The 19239-nt window shown below is 44.1% G+C and overlaps 1 protein-coding gene across 3 annotated transcripts in view; it reads right to left on the reverse strand.

The window, feature by feature from the left end:
• Positions 1–15361, reverse strand: part of usp2a (ubiquitin specific peptidase 2a) — a 45311-nt gene extending 29950 nt beyond the window's left edge. For 2 of the 3 annotated variants that reach the window (XM_063205395.1, XM_063205393.1), the window contains exons 1-3: positions 14922–15361; positions 12625–12722; positions 2954–3876 (exon numbers count right to left, since the gene is read on the reverse strand). In XM_063205395.1, the coding sequence (XP_063061465.1) occupies positions 2954–3826 (873 nt within the window). In that variant the 5' untranslated portion in view covers positions 3827–3876; positions 12625–12722; positions 14922–15361. Of the gene's footprint in view, positions 1–2953; positions 3877–12624; positions 12723–13602; positions 13692–14921 lie in introns of those variants that run through there. The other variant, XM_063205394.1, reaches the window with a different exon arrangement.
• Positions 15362–19239: the final 3878 nt, after the last annotated feature.

The raw sequence follows: 19239 nt of genomic DNA on the forward strand, positions 1-19239 counted from the left end.
GCCAGGCAGGCGGCATCAAAGAGGTGAGCGGTCTCCATGCCAACAGAAGCTAGCGCTGTGGAGCACTCCAATACTTTTTTTTTTCTTCTCTCAAAAACACCCCCTCTTCCATGGGCTGGGAAAGACAAAAACACTGCTCCCTTGGATACCAGGCACGTTTTTCACATTATAATTTAAATGCTGACAGCGTCATGTTCAAGTTGAAACGAACAAATACAGACACATTCTGAGAGGCATGTGTGACATACATGAGCAGGAGTAAAGAAAAAAACAACAACAAAGAAGTCTCTAATATTGTCAGAGGCCAGCCAACTCCTAGCACTTTCACACAGAGTGATGGAAATAAACTTATTCAACACAAAGTCTGTAGCCTACTTTTAAATAACTACTGTATTGAAGGACCATTTCATAAGCAAGCCAGTGCAATCACGGTACTACCAGAGAGTTAATACGGCGTGAAGCTGTGTCGATATGGTTACACATTGCTGATGACTGATCATTAGATTTGGCAAAGACTCACTTGAGCTCTTTGTTATTCGTGAATAAAGAAGGGTAGCATCTACAATGTGATGCGAGATGGGAAATAATTACCCATCATGTCCAGAATAACAACCTTGTGCAGCACACAGCACAGCACAACACCTCGCTGTCTGTCTACACTCAGCTCACCTTTCAAATCAACGCTCAAATCTGGCGCTCCATTCAGCTGCACGCTGCTCAACGTCAGTCACACTCAGCCAGCCTAATAGTGGAAGGCAGCTCGCTATCCGGTCGAACATGAGAAGACCGGACCAAACAAGTTTTCTGTGGTACAGTAATGACAAGGCCCAGACAGCCAACCAACCCTGACCAGATTTCTCAACTGTTCCCACTGTGCCCGGCTTTCTGGGACGGAAAAACACAAAACCAACCACAACGTGGGCATGATGGCAGGGCAAGTTCTTAAACAAGCTAGGCCGCCATCTGCCCACACCACTCCTGTGCAGCCTGCACAACGCGTAACATAAACAAAACGCTTCCTGTCAATCACCATTTCAGCCTTGTGTTAAGTGGATGCTTAGAGGGCTATTAAATTAAACAAATGTCATAAAATGTCACTCGGTTTTTCCTGACTGGTCTTGTTAATCCATCACTAAAGACTTTAGCAGTGGCACTGTGTCAGAGCAAGAGTCAGCATTGCGCTGTCATCAACTACATTGTACAGCGACGACACAACATCAAAACAGCTTTCAGCTTGATGTCAACATTGAGCAAGCAGGAGCCAGTGGTGTTGACAGACCGACTGACGTCATTTACACCCCACTATTCCACCAGGACCGCCTTTTATCATCTTAACCCTTTGAGGAGTAAGGATTTTCCCGGTTCTTCTAGAATTTTCCTGGAACACTCTACAGCTCCCATAAAAGACTGTGTTAAAAAGGTCCTTATGACATCATACTGAGAACTCAAATTTTTGGCAAAATTCTAATCACATATTTGTGATGGTACCAAAGATTCTCTATTCTGCATTAAGAACGTCTCTGATGGTACTCCTAGAAAGAAATTTCCTTTCACACGTGTACACTGATTGTCAAGACACAATAAGCTCTCAAACACTATGATAAGCGCTCATTTGTTCTCTCTGAAAGAAATTGCGTATTGTTGTTTCCTGGTCAACTGAAACATTTTGCCAACTGTTTTTTTTCTGTTGTTGTTGCTGTTTGGAAATATTACACACTTGATTATTTGAAAAATGGCAGGCAAAAAAGTCAATGCACTTTATCAACAGCTACACCTCACAGTGGCAACCGTGTGGCTTTAAACTGGACCTGTAGATAAACACCATCAATAAAGTAATCAGTCATCTCCCCTGCCTGCACGTGCTGATAAGTTATAACCGGCACATACACACACACATACACACACAAACACACACACACACACACATACACACACACACACACACACACCACTCCTTTGCCCGTGCTGTTGCCACACACACACTCTCGTGCTCCAAGCAGACACAGCAGGTGCCGTGTCAGTGATCATCGCTTTGCTATTTTTTCCTCTTATCACGTTTATAGAAGGTCAGCTGATACTGAGGTGCTTGCCGAAAGGGGAACATAACACACACCACTGAGTTCCTTGAACCCAGTGGCCATTGGTCTACAGTGACCTCTATTGGCCATAAAGAGATCTACAACTACTGCTATTTCTACTAGTAGGACATTTTGAATGGAAAGCAAATTGTATGAGGTGTAAGCACTACAGGTGTGGTAAATATGATATACATCTTACAATCTTCTGACAGCTATTGGATTTCTGTAAGGTAGAAGACAGGCCATCCACAGGCGTGTTGTATAAGCACAAGTGCCCACTGCAACTGATGGTTGTGTGGGAGGTATGAATGGACGAGGTTTGATCACGCTACATCCACCTCCACAAAGCACGCTATATAACACAGCTGAAGTGTGAGGAGGAAGACTAAAAATGCATGTGTTTACGAAGCATGTGTAAAATTCACCAGGTTAAACGAAAGGTAAAATACACCCTTGTAAACTCTTCAACCCTCCACCCTTGCTCTCTCTCTCTTCCTACTTATGCCTCGGTTGCCCTTTCCAACCAATTCTACTAATTCTTTCCCTCCCCCGTTCTCTCTGCCTTCTTCTTCCTCTGCTTTCTATGTGCTTTCCGCCCGGCACCAGCATAGCCCAACAGCATGTGAATTTTAAAGAGCAGGCTCCATGTCTCGCCGGTGCCTCAAATGGCTAAGGCACTGTAAACTGTTACCCCAGCAGGGATCCGGGTTCGATTCCGGCACGAGGTAATTTCCCGATCCTCGTCCAACTCGCTTCCCTGTCATCATGTCAAACTGTCCTGTCTAAATAAAGGAGAACCAACCCCACCGACCCCCAAATAAAAATAAATAAAAGTAAATAAATAAAGCAGGCTCCTCCTCTAGCGGGTGTCTTACCGTGGAGGAGTCTCTGGTGGGGGAGCTGGAGCGCCCGGCGGTGCTCCTCTCCCAGGAGGCGGTGAAGCGTCCGCCGCTGCCCTTCAGGCTGCTGCTGCTGCTGCTGCTGCTACTGATGGCGTCCTGCGTGGAGCTCCGCGGCAGCCCGTAGCGCCCGCTCGCTCCCCCGCTGCTGGTGCTGGCCCCGTACGAGTCGGACACCTCGCTGGCCCGGTGGTAGGAGGAAGTAGCGCCGTGCTTCAGGCTGCTGCTGGAGGAGGAGGAGCCGGAGGCCTCACTCAGGCCCAGCAGCGAGAGGTCGCGCGACAGGTCGCTCTGGCTCACCGACTTGCGGCGGCTGAGCGAGATGGAGGAGGACGAGGCCGACGACAGGTGGGAGTGGTGCGAGGAGGAGGCGCCGGCGGACACGGGCGGCGAGGCGGAGAGGTAGCTGCTGCTGCTGCTGCTGGGGTGGTGGTGATGCGAGGAGCTGGACGTGTAGCTGGAGTAGCCCGAGTAGCCGCCGCTCAGGCCCGAGCCGTAGCCCTTGGAGAGGCCGCTGCCGGCGGCCGAGGTGCGGCTGAGGCTCTCGCTGCGGCGCGAGGCGCCCAGCAGGTCGGTGCGCGGCACGGGCCGGCCTCGGTCCCGGTCCGGCTCCGAGGACGTGCTGTAGTTGCGCAGGCGGCTGGCGCTGCCGCTGGAGCTCAGGTAGCTGGAGGAGGAGGTGGCGGCGGAGCCGTAGCCCGACGACGAGGAGCTCTTGTAGGAGGACAGCTTGTCGCGCTCGGCCCCGTACGAGCTCAGGCTGGGCATCAGGGAGGAGCCGTACGTGCTATAGTGGCTGCTATAGGACGAGCCGCCATAGCGCTTAGCCGTGGAGGACACGCGAGACATGCTGGCGGGGGGTACTCAGCCACTGGCCTCGCACTGGCAGACTGCATCGACTGCAATGGGAGAGAGAGAGAGAGAGAGAGAGAGAGAGCGAGAGAGAGAGAGAGAAAGAGAGAGAGAGAAAGAGAGAAACACACAAGGGAAACACAGAACATTGTGTTAGGTGGGTGCCCTTTTGGTCACAGTCACAGGCAGAGCACCACATCACCAGCAAACATCGAATTCAGCATATTAACTTAACACTTAAACCGTCACACGTCAAAAATCCATAATATTTGAGTTCACCACACAAGGACTACAAACAAACCCACCAAGACATTTGAAAGATTCAAGGCATAGGCCTAGTTCAATCCAGTTAACTGTTGAATGTACACTTAGCCTAACACAAACACCAAATCATCTGAAGGAGATGGGGGGAAAAAACATGACTAAAACTTGAACTAGAAATATCTATTGTGCGAAAATCAGACATTCAAATCTTCTTTGCCCTCTGCATCCCTAGTCCTCCGGCCTGCTGTTTGTAGTACAGTACAGTAAGTCCATTGGAGAAACTGTGGCACAGACATCATTGCTTTAAAGCTCCTGCTGTGTGTGTACCGGTACTATGTGGTCAGCACTAGTTCCCTAGTGAGGGACTGGATGTTGAGGTTGAGGTGGCACAGGCTGTTCCCTGCCTGCCTGCCTGCCTGCCTGCCTGCGAGACAGGCTCTTGTTCACAAGGCAGTGCAGCATCTGAATAAATAAAAGTATCTGGTGTTGTTGATCCGTGTTGGGTTCGGCCGAAAGGGCTCCTATTTCTTGAATCTCTCTCTTTCTCTTTCTCTTTCTCTCTCTCTCTCTCTCTCAGTTTTTTTTTCTCTCATGCTTTCTCTTGGTCTTCCTGACCTGCTCTCTCTGTCTCTCTCGCTCTCTCTACAAAACACTCTGCACCATGTGCTCGTACTCACGCTCCTCTCTCTCTCTCTACCTCCCTTCTCTCTCTATGTGTCTCTCGCCATCACCCCTGTATCTCTCTCTCTTTCACTCTCTCTCATTTACACCCCATGTATGTATCTCTCTCTCTCTCTCTCTCTTTCTCTCTCTCCCTTCTCTCTGTGTGTGTCTCTCGCCATCATCCCATGTATCTCTCTCTCTTTCACTCTCTCTCACTTACACTCCATGTATCTCTCTCTCTCTCTCTCTCTCTCTCTCTCTCTCTCTCTCTCTCTCTCTCTCTCTCTCTCTCTCGCGCTCTCTCTCTCTCCCTGCTGCGGTGCACGGCTCATTTCAGACCACAGAGAGACATCAATAATTCAACACATGGATCTGGAGTAGGCAGCGTGCTGGAGGCGCTCCAAAGCACATGGCTCCCTCCGTTGTGCTGCCGACGCTGCGCCGCTGCCTCTCCTCTCCTCTCCTCTCCTCGCCTCTCCTCTCCTCGCCTCTCCCTCTCCTCTCCTCTCCTCTCCTCTCCTCTCCTCTCCTCGCCTCTCCTCTCTTCTCCTCTCCTCTCCTCGCCTCTCCCTCTCCTCTCCTCTCCTCTCCTCTCCTCTCCTCTCCTCTCTTGTCCTCTCCTCTCCTCTCCTCTCCTCACCACTCTCCTCTCTTGTCCTCTCCTCTCCTCTCCTCTCCTCTCCCTCTCCCTCTCCTCTCCCTCTCCTCGCCTCGCCTCTCCTCTCCTCACCTCGCCTCTCCTCTCCTTGCCTCTCCTCTCCTCTCCTCTCCTCTCCTGTCCTCTCCTCGCCTCTCCGACCTCAGCAGGCAGGCAAGCCAAGCAGCAAGGCAAGGCAAGGCAGGCAAGCAAGCAAGCAAGGAGGCAGGCAAGCAGAGAGGCAGGCAGGCAGGCAGGCAAAGAGGTAAGGCAAGGCAAGGGAAAGCAGGCAAGGCAAGGCAAGGCAAGGCAAGGCAAGGCAAGGCAAGGAGAAGGACGCAGGCAAGCAGAGGGGTAGGCAGGCAAAGAGGCACTGTAGGCAGGAAAGGAGGCAAGACAAGGCAAGGCAAGGCAGGCCTGCAGGCAGGCAAGGAGAAGGACGCAGGCAAGCAGAGGGGTAAGCAGGCAGAGAAGCAGGCAGGCAGGCAGAGAAGCAGGCAGGCAGGCAAGGCAAGCTTGCAGGTGTCAAGCCCTCCCTTTCCCTCTTCCAGGCCCCCTCTAAGCATTCACCACCACCGCGGCAGAAAAGCTCCCGTGCTGCTGCTCGTGCTCGCCAACAACACACCATCACCACCACCTTGGATGGGCGCCCAAGCTCTGAGGCAGGCAAATGCTTCAGGGACCAATATCACTGCTGTTTTCTAAAGCAGAACGCCTTATCTGCAGCACATGGTGGACTGGACACACACATTTTTATTTTCCTGGACATCCAAATGCCTACGTAGCCTACACTTCAAAGATAGACTGATGATTAAACAATTATTATTAAGATGGAAACCTGAAGCACTGTCCAACTGTGACTCACAGGCTTCCCTAATAGGCCATATCTTATAATTAAAATACAAAATATAATCTGAAAGCCAACAACTTAACCTCAGAAACAGAATAACAGCATCAACAAAGATTCTGCGGATGGCTAACAGAGTTAATAGCAGAATGGCGCAACAAAACTTCCCAAGACGAGGGCCAGTGAAGGACACACTGCCTGGCTTGCATACTAACCCACTGGCAACACGAGGTCAACTCAGGATAATCTCTAAAGCAGGGCTATTCAAATGGAGGCCTTGGGGCCAGATGCGGCCCTTGGGCGGCAAGGTTCTGGCCCCCCATAAGGTCTGAATAAAAACAAATATGTGTGCTATCTGTGGCCGTGCATAATTTGCTAATTTGTTACTTTAGGTTAGGGATATCTCTCCTATACATTCACATGAGAGTGAAATATTATCTAAAACAGTCTAATGAATAGACCATCATAAGGCTACTAAGAAATAGAGAAGCGAATATCTGTCCTGTCTGGAAAGATATCCATTTGTTCCGCACCATAACCTCGGACACTGTGGTGCTCGAGGTTTTGCAGATTCTATGTTCGGACCCTTTACAGGAGGGAATTTGAAAAAACTGGCCCTCAGTGACGTTTAATTGAATACCCCTGCTCTAAAGCCTTAAGGACTCTTTTCAAGGCAGCCGTATTTTGAGAGGTAAAATTAAAGTGAACGTTAACGAATATCTTTTTTTTTTTAAAGTAAAAAAGTTCATTAATTTGATTTAATTTAATTGATCAAGTTTTCCTGCCTTTACACCTGCACCTGGACAACTGAAAGGTTGTGCACAACAAGGACTTCCATGTACTTTGATCTTTTAAAAAACCTCATAGTCTGGGTCCATTATAAAGATAAACAGTACATTTCTCAACAAGAGTAGAACCACAAGACCAGAGTGTTCAATTTGACTCTGTTGAATAAAACACCGCAAACTTTGCTGGGTACTGACACCTTAGGCTGGGCCCAAATTGTGATCCCCTGCCTTTAAGTGGCATCTCCATACAGACTGGCGAGCGGGCAGGCCAGAGGGAATTCACCCTCTTCACTCCCCTGCCATCAGATATTCTCCCCGAGGAAGACAGAGAACAGTAGTGAGAGAGCGAGGGAGCAGGGAGCAAGAGAGCAGGGCAGGCGGGTGGGTACGGGTAGTAGTACCATAGGCATGTTGGCTTGGCAGTGCCACTCGGGCGTCAGGCTTGAGTGCACAGGCCTCCTGAGTGCATGCGGTGGCTGCCAACGGCAGTGGGTGAGGAGCGGAGGGCGCGAGTGAGTGAGTGAGGCGCTAACGTTAAGGACGGTGGCGCGTTTATACAACGAAACGAGATGGGCCTCTAAGTAACACCGCGGCGGGGCGACTGGAGGGGACTGACCGTGCCCAACTAACAGACTGTTTGCTCAGCGTGAGTTTTCTTTAATGCGGAGAAACACGAGGCGAGGGGTGAAGCGAGCGCCGTAGACCTGTTCAAAAAAACATTTTTTTGTAGTTTTGAAGCCAATTGCTGTGATTCCCATTCTCCAAGGTGTGAAATGGCCAGACATAAAATTATTTTGATTTTGGACCATGGGAAGACCTGCCTCAAGAGCCATAAAGTTTCAATGTTTATTTTAATCAAAAACGCCTGACTTTTGGCCCCATTTTGCCTAATAACTTCACAGCCATTTGTGATAGAGCATTGTGGGTGGTGTCACCTGAAAGCTGACAATATTGCCTTTCAGATGATACCCAATATGTCAGTATCATGCACAGTTATAGCTGACTTTAAAGCAGAAATGTGTTAAATTTAGGCGAATGTTGGTGCTTTCAGCTCAAACAATACTCAATTGGACCCCAGAAAGGTTTATTAATTCACCAAAGTATAGTGCCAAATTGAAGTCTGAAAGAAAATATATTTCCTAACATTTCATATATTGCCAGTGACACATCCTGAACTGTCAGAACACAATATATAAAGTTGTGATCTCTTGCTTACTCTTCCTGTGCTGTCGGAACACAATATTGGCCTAATTGATCCTGATTTTGTTGGTTTGCCCACAAAGAAATTATCAGTCTGTAATTTTAATAGTAGGTGTATTCTAACATGGAAACATAGAATATCAAAAAGCAAAGTAAAAAGTAACTGAAACAAATATTTATTGATTTCTATTACATTGAGGGAGAAAGGCATTTGATCCCCTGCTAACCATTAAGAGTTCTGGTTCCACGTACCAGTTGGGCACTTCCAAACAACTCATAATCTGAATTCAAGACACCAGAAAATAGATGATATTTGATAGAAACAGTTAATGAATCAGACACCAAATTCTCCCAGGAGAAGGTACAGGACAAAAGGGTCAGACACTATGAAAATAAAGTTCAATGTCTGCACACTTTGTATACTTAGCACACTTATTATACATGATAATGAAGTTTAAGGTGTGTGTGTGTGTGTGTGTGTGTGTGTGTGTGTGTGTGTGTGTGTGTGTGTGTGTGTGTGTGTGTGTGTGTGTGTGTGTGTGTGTGTGTGTGTGTGTGTGTGTGTGTTCTGCTGATCTTCTCTTGAGTTCATCTGTCTTATTCTCTGGTAAAAATAGCTGTTTTGGCTGCCATGGCTTCTATCCTGTTGCTTGCCAGATAGTGGCAACTGAAACCGTCCATGACTACAATGGCTGAGATCCATTCATCCATGGTTTATTGACAATGCGCACACACACACACACACACACACACACACACACACACACACACACACACACACACACACACACACACACACACACACACACACACACACACACACACACACACACACACACACACACCTTTGGGACATAAGACATAAGACAACAGCATACATTTACTGTTACCAGAATGGCAATGACCAAGTCGTAATGTATCACTATAGGCTCTGTGTAATGTAATAGTAGTGTAGTACCATGGTAGTCTTTGGTAAGTAATAAGGTAATAGTATGGTATGTCTTTTCAACAACTATTACAGCATTCCACTGTGGAAGTGTGGGCATTATGAGGCTACAATAGTCTGGCTTTATGTTTTATGCTTAGTATAAGCCTGATATTTTGACTGTGTTTTGATTGCACCCTAAGACTGAGGTAGATCAGCAGTCATTTTTATATTTCTTAAGGACACAGCTGTTGGTGCTGCTTACTGAAACACTCTTACTTGTGTTTTTGTCCATTCCAGCCATGTTCAGGTCCACAATCTAACATCACGAACATATTTTTACAGCTTCTGGCTCTTTACCATGTTTGGAGAGTTTTGTGTCTGATTCGTTCACCATTTCTATCAACGGGAGACTTTTAAAGTCAGCTGACTATTTTCAGGTGTCTTGAATTCAGATGACAAGTTGATTGGAAGTGCCCATCTGATATGTGGGACCAGAACTCCTAATGGTTAGGAGGGGATCAAATGCCTATCTCCCTCAATGTAATAGAAATAAATTCCTAATATATATTCTTTTAAGCTACTTTCTGGATTTGCTTTTTGATATTCCATCTTTCCATGTTAGAATACACCTAATATTAAAATTACAGACTGATAATTTCTTTGTGGGCAAACCAACAAAATCAGGATCAATTAGGCCAATATTGTGTTCCGACAGCACAGGAAGAGTAAGCAAGAGATCACGACTTTATATATTGTGTTCTGACAGTTCAGGATGCGTCACTGGCAATATATGAAATGTTAGGAAATATAGTTTCTTTCATACTTCAATTTGGTACTATACTTTGGTGAATTAATAAACCTTTCTGGGGTCCAATTGTGTATTGTTTGAGCTGAAACCACCAAAATTCGCCTAAATTTAACACATTTCTGCTTTAAAGGCAACTATAACTGTGCATGATACTGACATATTGGGTATCATCTGAAAGGAAATATTGTCAGCTTTCAGGTGACACCACCCACAATGCTCTATCACAAATGGCTGTGAAGTTATTAGGCAAAATGGGGCCAAAAGTCAGGCGTTTTTGATTAAAATAAACATTGAAACTTTATGGCTCTTGAGGCAGGTCTTCCCATGGTCCAAAATCAAAATAATTTTATGTCTGGCCATTTCACACCTTGGAGAATGGGAATCACAGCAATTGGCTTCAAAACTACAAAAAAATGTTTTTTTGAACAGGTCTAGAGCGCCGCCTGCCTGCGCGGCATTATGCTGTGGTCGGGCCGTGGGCTGACTCAGGCCCTTGTGGCCTGCCGCACCCCTGGCTACGGACGCACTCACTCACCAACACCACCAGTCTGGGCATGCTCAGACAGGGAGGCCTGCACACACACATAAAGATACAGAGAGAGAGACAAACACACACAGACACACACATATGCGCGCGCGTACACACACACACACACACACACACACACACACACACACACACACACACACACACACACACACACACACACACACACACACACACACACACACACACACACACACACACACACACACACCACTGCTAGGTCTGTAAAAACTCCCTCAGCACTTTAGATACACAAATTATACCTGTCAAATTTGCTGTCATCTGTTATAACTGGTCTATAGCCTACTATAACACCTTTGTTATAGCCTGTTATGACAACTTTGTTCACTACACAACTTAACAAACATGAGTACAAGGAAAAGAGAGAGAGAGAGAGGGGGGAGAGAGAGAGAAAGAGAGAGAAAGAGAGAGAGAGAGAGAGAAAGATAGAAAGAGAGAAAGCGAGAAAGAGAGAGATGGCAGAGAGAGATATGGCGGAGAGAAAGAGAGATGGCACTTGAGGCGAAAGAAACAGATTCATTCCGTCTGTTTTGTCTACGGGGCACAATTCTGAATATGTCTCTCCTGCTCCTGACACCGTTGAGTCTTAGGCACACGGCTATATTTACCCTGAAATGTGAGCAGATAAGAGCGTGAGGCTGCGAGGGCCTGCGAGGGGATGGGGCATCGCTCTAACTCGCTTGACGCCTCTGTGCTGTTTCCCACCCTCGCTAGTCTGTCAGTGACCCCCCCCCCCCCCCCCCCCCCCCCACACACACACACACACACACCCCGCCCTCCCTCCTTCACCCACCACCCCAAACCGCGTTCAAAAACTCTGGCTGTGATAAACCATGCCAAGCTCCTACATCTAATAGTGTGGGCACATTATATTCTACCCATAGGCCAACTCTGATCCACTTTGGCAACAGACTGTGAGGCGAGAACAGTGATTTTTTTTATTTTCTTCTGTTGCTGTTGTTTTTGGACATTTTTACAGTTTTCCTGACTCAGGCTGGCAGCAGTGTCGACACATGACAACCTCTCTTCCTTGTGTATCTCTGTTACACGGCTCTCAGGATGGGGATTATGATAAACCCAGTTGCTGTTGCAACCTTGTTGCAATGCTTCAAAAGCGTTATTCTTCTTACTCATAAAAAGTTCAACATGTCATGCTTTCCTTTAACTTCTTGAGAAGAAGTCTCCAAAAATGATATATCCAGCAAAAGAAAATCACTCCCAGAACAACCTACATACTGTATTGCACAAGTTCCATGTTTCTAATCCAAGACATACAAACAAAGTTATTACATTCCACTCAAGGCATTTCATTTGTTTCACGACAACAGAAATGAATGGAAAACGGAGATGTAAGCAACATGTAAAGTGTAATGCTCACAGAACAACCTGAACTTGCATTATAAAAGAAACCCTGTATACAATAAGTTTCTTTCATGTTACATTTTACCTTTGTTGTACAATTCGTACAGTGTTATACAAACCAATGTCTGACCATAATAAACACACTGAAACAATTTTCCAACATCTTGCACGAGTCAGAAAACAGAGGCTCCAAAGTGGCCAGCCTACTCTCATTTTCAAAGTGAAAACTCCTTTGACACTCCCACACACTTTGGCTTTAAGCCCTCATCAGGGAGTGAAACAGTGCACAAAGGCAAGAAGAAGAGGAAGAAGAAAAAGGTGAAGAAGAAGAAGAAGAAGAAGAAGAAGAAGAAGAAGAAGAAGAAGAAGAAGAAGAAGAAGAAGAAGAAGAAGAAGAAGAAGAAAGGAGAAGAAGGAGAAGAAGAAGAAGAAGATTTTTAATGGCTCAAACTGGCCCATAATGTATGGCAATACACTATTACTGTAACTTGTGAATGTTGAATGCATTGAAGCCTATGTTCCAGACAAAAGCAGATACACTCACAGCAAAGAGTGAGTATGCAAAACCCAATCCAAACTCTTCCAAAATTATATTACAAAAAGTTAAAATAAATAAGCTTAACCATATTTCATAGTTGATAACGGCCAACATATTTTGGCCATGGCTTGGTCTTCATCAGGGCAAAGTCAGAGCAGAGAGAGTACTATGGTCAAGTGATGTGGTGGGTACCTTCTGTAAGTGAAGGAAGCTTCTTAGTCCCAGCAGAGAGCGGAGGAGAGGGGGCAGCACATTCTAGCGCGGTTTTACATTCGTCTTAAGGCTCAAACCTGCAGAGAGCGGGGCACAAAAGCAGCACATGTTAATTCCGCATCCACACTTCAATCACTTTCCAGACTCTGGGAGTTGCATCACTTTACTCCTAATGAAGACACCTGTTCAAGTCAAATAAAAAATGCTTAATAAAAAAATAGATAGATAAATACAGCCTAACTGTGTGTGTGTGTGTGTTTTTCCCTGTCATCATCCCTGTCACCATCCATCAGCCATACATCCCTCTTGTTGCTATGAGGGTATTAATAACAGGCTGTGTGATGACACAAATTTATCTTAATTCCTAAAATGTAGTCTACTTCTGAACAAGGCCTACTAAAAAATGAAAAACAACTTGAAAATGAACAGTGGTACAGCATGTACCACCATAGAAAATAACTGAGAGGCCAATATTATGAGAACTAATTTTAATATCAATAATTATTATATCATATAATTATACCACACACAGTAACACACATGGAAAAGTTGGCCTAGGCCTTTAGATCGAGATGATTAACATCACAACATGGCAATTTCACAGATAGCTTTCCCACCAAAGTCTATTATGAATCACAGCATATCATATAAGCAACTCCATAACTGTCACAGTATGATGTTAGGTACAAACAGTGCACTGCAAAGGAAAGAGTCAGTCATTGTGGAAACAAATACTCAATCCTTCAGTTATTCCCATATTTATCAACCCTGAATAACTCTGTAATTTACCATCTAATAAGGTCAACTGAACTAATAATAACAAAATACATGCCTTCATTTTATCCCTGGCATATGTAAGGTTTTGGTAGGCTACTGACAATGTTTACAGCGCAAACAGGTGGAACTGTCATAACTCAGAACAGCAACAAACAGGTAAAAACGGCACAACTGGCTCACCAGTGTTCTGTATTCAGTGGACAGGAGTGCTGTAGAAGGCAGTAGCCCTTGTGTGAGAGGACCAGTGAGGGGATTGTATGAGCACAGCCATCCAGAATACCAAAGATCATGTTACAAGGCTGGTAAATATAGCAATTGCCTATGACCTCTGCGGGTAACACAACACTCGGTGGCATTCCGACCCGCTCTTAAAGGACTAGCCAGCACCGAGGCTTTTTATGGGCAGACGCACGGGTGCAGACGCACGGGTGTGGTGTCACTTCTGCCCGCTTTTCAATAGCAGTCGATTACTGGAATGAACTTAGGACAAACTGTACTACGTTTAAAAATACACAACTACCCCGCAGTACTCTCTATCTTTGAAGCTTTGTTTCACATACCTGCACTCGTCGTTTAAATAGAGAAGTACTTGATACAAGTTAGCTGGGTACTCGTAACTTGCTTTCAATCATTGTTTTCAGTAAGCGCCGGGGCAAAAATGCTAGCTGGTGGCAGCCATATCAGCTGATGCCCCACGCAGAATAATGACAGGGGTATGTGAAATTCAAATTTCTAATTTATTTACGGTTATATATAGCTATATATAACTTTATAGCTTTATATGTATATATATAGCTATATATATATATAGCTTTCATCTTTAAGAATCCAGTCTGTAAGACGTCTAAACTACATACAAAATTGACTTGAGCTTACGACACGACAATAAACGTGTATTAAACTGTATTATATATTTATTGCTCGAGATTCATTGACTACAGCTTGGCAGCTGTAATATTACTACACTAACCTAGCTAACCATAGTTATCAATAGCAAACTCGCTTTTTTCATAGGGTGCGACACGAATCCGTTATTTTGTGATATTAGGCAGCGCGTACAATTTCGGGGCTGTTGCAGAGAAAGAGCAATTGGACAGTCTCATGCGAGCGGTTTTTTTTTTGTTTTGTTTTTTTAACAAAAGCTGTGTTCATTCGAGTGTGCTTAGAACTAGCAGTCTTGGAAACAACTCAGGCGTACGGGTGGGAGTGCGGCTGAGTTAGATAACTTCCCATCTTATAGAAATTCATGCCTGATGACAGGCAACGGTGGTATGCATGTGAGAACCAGCACTGTCCGCTTGCTTACTACAAGGCAGAGTGGTGTCTTATAGAATAGAAACCTTCTGTTTTTTTGTTAGAATACCCCGTTTCCATTTGTCCTCTGTAAAATTGCAAACATTTTATTGGAAGAGCTTTGTTAGACTACGAAAGAGCGCATCTACAATTTTCACTGTAACGTTAGCTGCATAGCTACTGTTAGCAACAGGCTAGTTACTTACCCTGCACAGTGAGATGTCATCCTGTTCTCCTCTTCCAGGATGATATTACAATCGAACCAATTGACCGAATAATATTCTCTATGATGCAAACCGATTACGTTGCAAATACAGACTGTTTACACCCTTGTGTGTGTGTTTGTCCTTGTAGAAACAACGTTACATCCTACACTGTAACTAAATAACGGACCTCTAGCTTTAAGCGTGACGCAACTTTGCCAATTCCTTTGGATGATTGGTTTACGCTTGACTTGTGACGTAATATCATCGCCACCTCCCACACAGTCACCTTGGTGACGAAAATAAACACATATTACAGAAATAATCAATTGTCTTTCGTTTTGAAGTCAAAAGACACAGAAAAGCTATCAAACATAAGTACTCCAAACAGAGAAAAACAGCCCCTGGTATTATAGCGGTGTTATTTGTAGACTTGACATTGATCTCTGTTTTCGTTTGGCTAGGAATGTGAAGTGATGCCTCATTCTTTTTGAGGCTTGTTTACTTTCACCAACATTCTAATTTGAACAAAGGCCCAGTTTACACTAGCCTGGGAAATCCCATGCTCCTTTCCACAATCGTTCTCACTTGTGACTAGGTCTGGTGGTAACCATGCAAAGTTTACACTAGGGCATTCTGAATTGAACAAAATAAAGACAAGAAATACAGGATCCCCAGTGACATGCAATTGTAGTAGGCCATGTTATTACATAGTATTATTACAGGTCAAGGGTTATTGTACTATACTATCCTAAAAATGATTGACCTGTAATAACCCAAGTTATTTCTAACAGTTGCCTGGTGTTTTCGATAAACCATACAGCAAAGTAATCAGCAATAATCTGAACACAGAACAATATTCAGACCATGGGCGTTTTTAGACAGGGGCCAGGGTGGGCGCGAAGAGCGAAACAGGTTTGCAACGTGCATTGACGGATTCCAAGCACAACAGACACAGGAAGGGACTATGAGGGTCAGTTGTCCCAGGCACAGGCACAGAGGGGGTTAAGAATTAGGTCCTAGGTGGGCCCCTCCCAGGCCCCTATGGTAATTTTGGGCTAGAAACGCCACTGATTCAGACACGGACTATTAAGAAATTCCTGAGATATACACAACGCACATTATTAAGCTTATTCTTCTTTATTTACATTTTCGTTTGACAGGTGTAAGAGGGAATACTGAAGACATTAGGCCTACACACTAAACCCATGTCAGCTGCTCTGTGAATTAGATGTAGTGTAGCTGGCGATCACACTCATACTACTTTTTTCTCACCCATATTAAGCATACACCTCTAACAAACAGCAGGATGAACAACGTAATTGATCCAAGTAGTAGGCCTACAGATCTACATACAGTGACTGTTTTTGTTGTTGTTGTTGTTCTTGTTGTTGTTGTTGTTATTGTTATAACAGTCTAAATTTGTTTGCATAATCTTATCCAATTCAGTGCACACATTTACATGTTGGATGGGAACAACCTAAAGGAATACTTTCAAATATGTTTTTGAAGTGATTGTGTTGTGATTATCTGTGAGTATTTCACACGTATGTTTTGGTGGGAGCAGTGGGGTGTTGTGTGTGATATGTGTTCTAATGTGCTACATTAATAACTCAGCAACGACACAAATCCATGTTCTACTCATTGTAAATAAACACACAAATAAACCTGAGACATAAGCAACAACAAAAAAACCACAAGGTTGACAAATAATGTAAACGATGCCTTTGTTAACCTAAGCCAACGACTCATTTAACAACACAAAGAAGAAACAAACAGTTTACTCACCCAGACATTTACGTTCACTAGCAAGCATGCCTGAAATCATCAAAATGGTCCCAAAAGATAATCTGTCATAATCATATGCATTGCAACATCAAGGAAAAAGGAAGCAGCCAACCCCATGGCTTATGGAAACAACATAAGCTATTGCACATATCATCTCTACTGTGTCAGTTGCCGGACCATGTCCAGCCTGTTAGATAAATACACTGTACTGTCCACACTATTATTTAGTGTAAATTATCATTACTATAAGTGGTGTCCATTCCGCACAGCGTGCCAGCGCAAAGCCATCTACGTACATCCACTTGCCATATAAGACCACCTATCTGAAATGAGAATGAAGGACAAGTCTACTGAGGAGGACTACTGTATATGACTTAATAAGTGCCTTAACCCTCTGCTACATGAAATCAAAGGTTCATGCATCTAAACCCAAATGTTTCTACATTGAAAGTGGGCTGCCCAGCAAGCAGTTCTTAGAAAATTGACCTATTGCTTCTAAATGCTCTCACAAATCCCTTGTCACATACATTCTGTTAACTGGCAACACATTGTGAAATATCTGTTAAGTTTCTTGACTAAATCGGTTAGCTAACAATTGGCTAACTGCAGGATAGATGCAATGGTATACAATTAATTATGTCAGAAATTGTGTTTCTGTTATGCACACATTACCATAATATTAAATACAAGTCTGAAGCCTTACATTTGTTGTAATGCATTACCAACATAATGACATAAAATCATGAAATGAACTATGTTGGCTACCTAAAAACACTTGCAATCATTGTTATTCTACTCAAGCTCACTGTTTTCCTATGGTGTGGGATGTGTGGATGAGCACACCCTTAAGAGAGTTTACGTGTGGAGATCATCGGTCTTGTGTACTATGTACTGTCTGTGTACTCTCTGTACTTGATCATAACTCTGGGCCTAATGCGTCTTCCATGTCCTCTACTACATAGCATGATCATGTACTACTTTTGAAGGAGTAAGAGAAAAAAAAAATCTTAATTCATTAGTTGTCCCAAGCTGAAAACAATGCTAGAAAAAAGGAATTTAAAAAAATAACAGGAGCATAATAAGAATATCAAGAATAAGAAGAAAAAGAGGATGAAGACAAAGAAGAAGAAGGAAAGACAGGAAGAAAGACAGGAAGAAGAAGAGTGGACATCAAAAGTAGTAGTGTAGTGTGGCATAGATGCATGAAGCTAAAGACAGTCAAAGACCTAGTACTCTGTGGCCAGTGACATGAAACAAACAGTAGCACCAAGCATCGGTGAGGCTCTCATCATATACAAAACTAGCCAGGCTATGCCCTCCTAGTGACGCAACACTTTCAGCGTTGCAACTAGTCAGGTCAAGAGCAATTCAAGTACTTTCTGTGTTCCTGAAAATACGGGAACTCCTCCCACTTTGTCGGTAAGCAAACAACCATAAGCAAACTAAGGGAGGTGGGTCAACCATGTCGTTTGGGAAATGTTAATTGTTATGCTCTTGGTCAAACCAAATCTCGAAGAGATTTGAACGTCGATAATAATCAGGCTAATACAAAGCAACATCATCCGGTTGATGATGATAACGCCATGGCTCAGCAACTTAATCTTTGGTGGGGAAAAGCCAAGAGATCAGTTCTGACACACTGACCAAAACTGTCTCTATTGCACACAAGCTGTGGTTCCCAAAACCACAGTGAAGATAAACACATATATTCTTAAAGACAAGCAAGAAATAGTAATAATAATGGAAAAAGTAATGTCGTCAATACATTGGTCCTTTCACTATAGCTTTCTATCCTTACAAATGCTAAGGTATTAGTAGTAATACTTTACACCAGGGGTGGGGAACCTTTTTCATTCGAGGGGCCACTTCAAATTCCTCCAAGAGCCATAAAAGTCCCCCAAGGGCCGTACAATGACGACAAACCAGGATTAACCCCCGCACTTTAGGCCATTATTGAAGACAGCCACCCTTTCTAGGTCCCCTGAATATAGCTTAATTGTATTGCAAATGTAATTTCTAAGATTCATTTACAAAATATGTCAATATTATGCAGCTTCGCATGAAATGTATGTCGGGGGCCGGATAAAATAGCCTCAAGGGCCATAAATGACCCTCGAGACATAGGTTCCCCATCCCTGCTTTACGAGCTTTAAAAAGTAAGTCGATAGACCTGCATCACGTGAAAAGCGCAAAACAATCACTATGTTTACATGATGTTTTTAATTTCGAATTAATAATTCAGAATACAATTTTAATTTTACTTTGATCTTTCCTTTAATTCCGAATTAAGAGCTGTTAACATGACGTTTTCAAAGCTGAATTAAGCTTTATTCAGAATCAAAGTCAGCTAAATCCGAATTAAATGTCTCATGTAAACATAGCAATTGTCCAACTGACCGGTGGCTCACCAGCTAGCATATCACTTTTGTGAGATCAACTGAATGCATGTATGTATTAACACTTGAATCCATTAACTCTAAACTCCTCCACCTATTTGTCCCCTTACTTTGACAATGTTCTTCATAAATACTCC

Source organism: Engraulis encrasicolus, chromosome 8 (genome assembly GCF_034702125.1).
Source record: "Engraulis encrasicolus isolate BLACKSEA-1 chromosome 8, IST_EnEncr_1.0, whole genome shotgun sequence".
Lineage (NCBI taxonomy): Eukaryota > Metazoa > Chordata > Actinopteri > Clupeiformes > Engraulidae > Engraulis > Engraulis encrasicolus.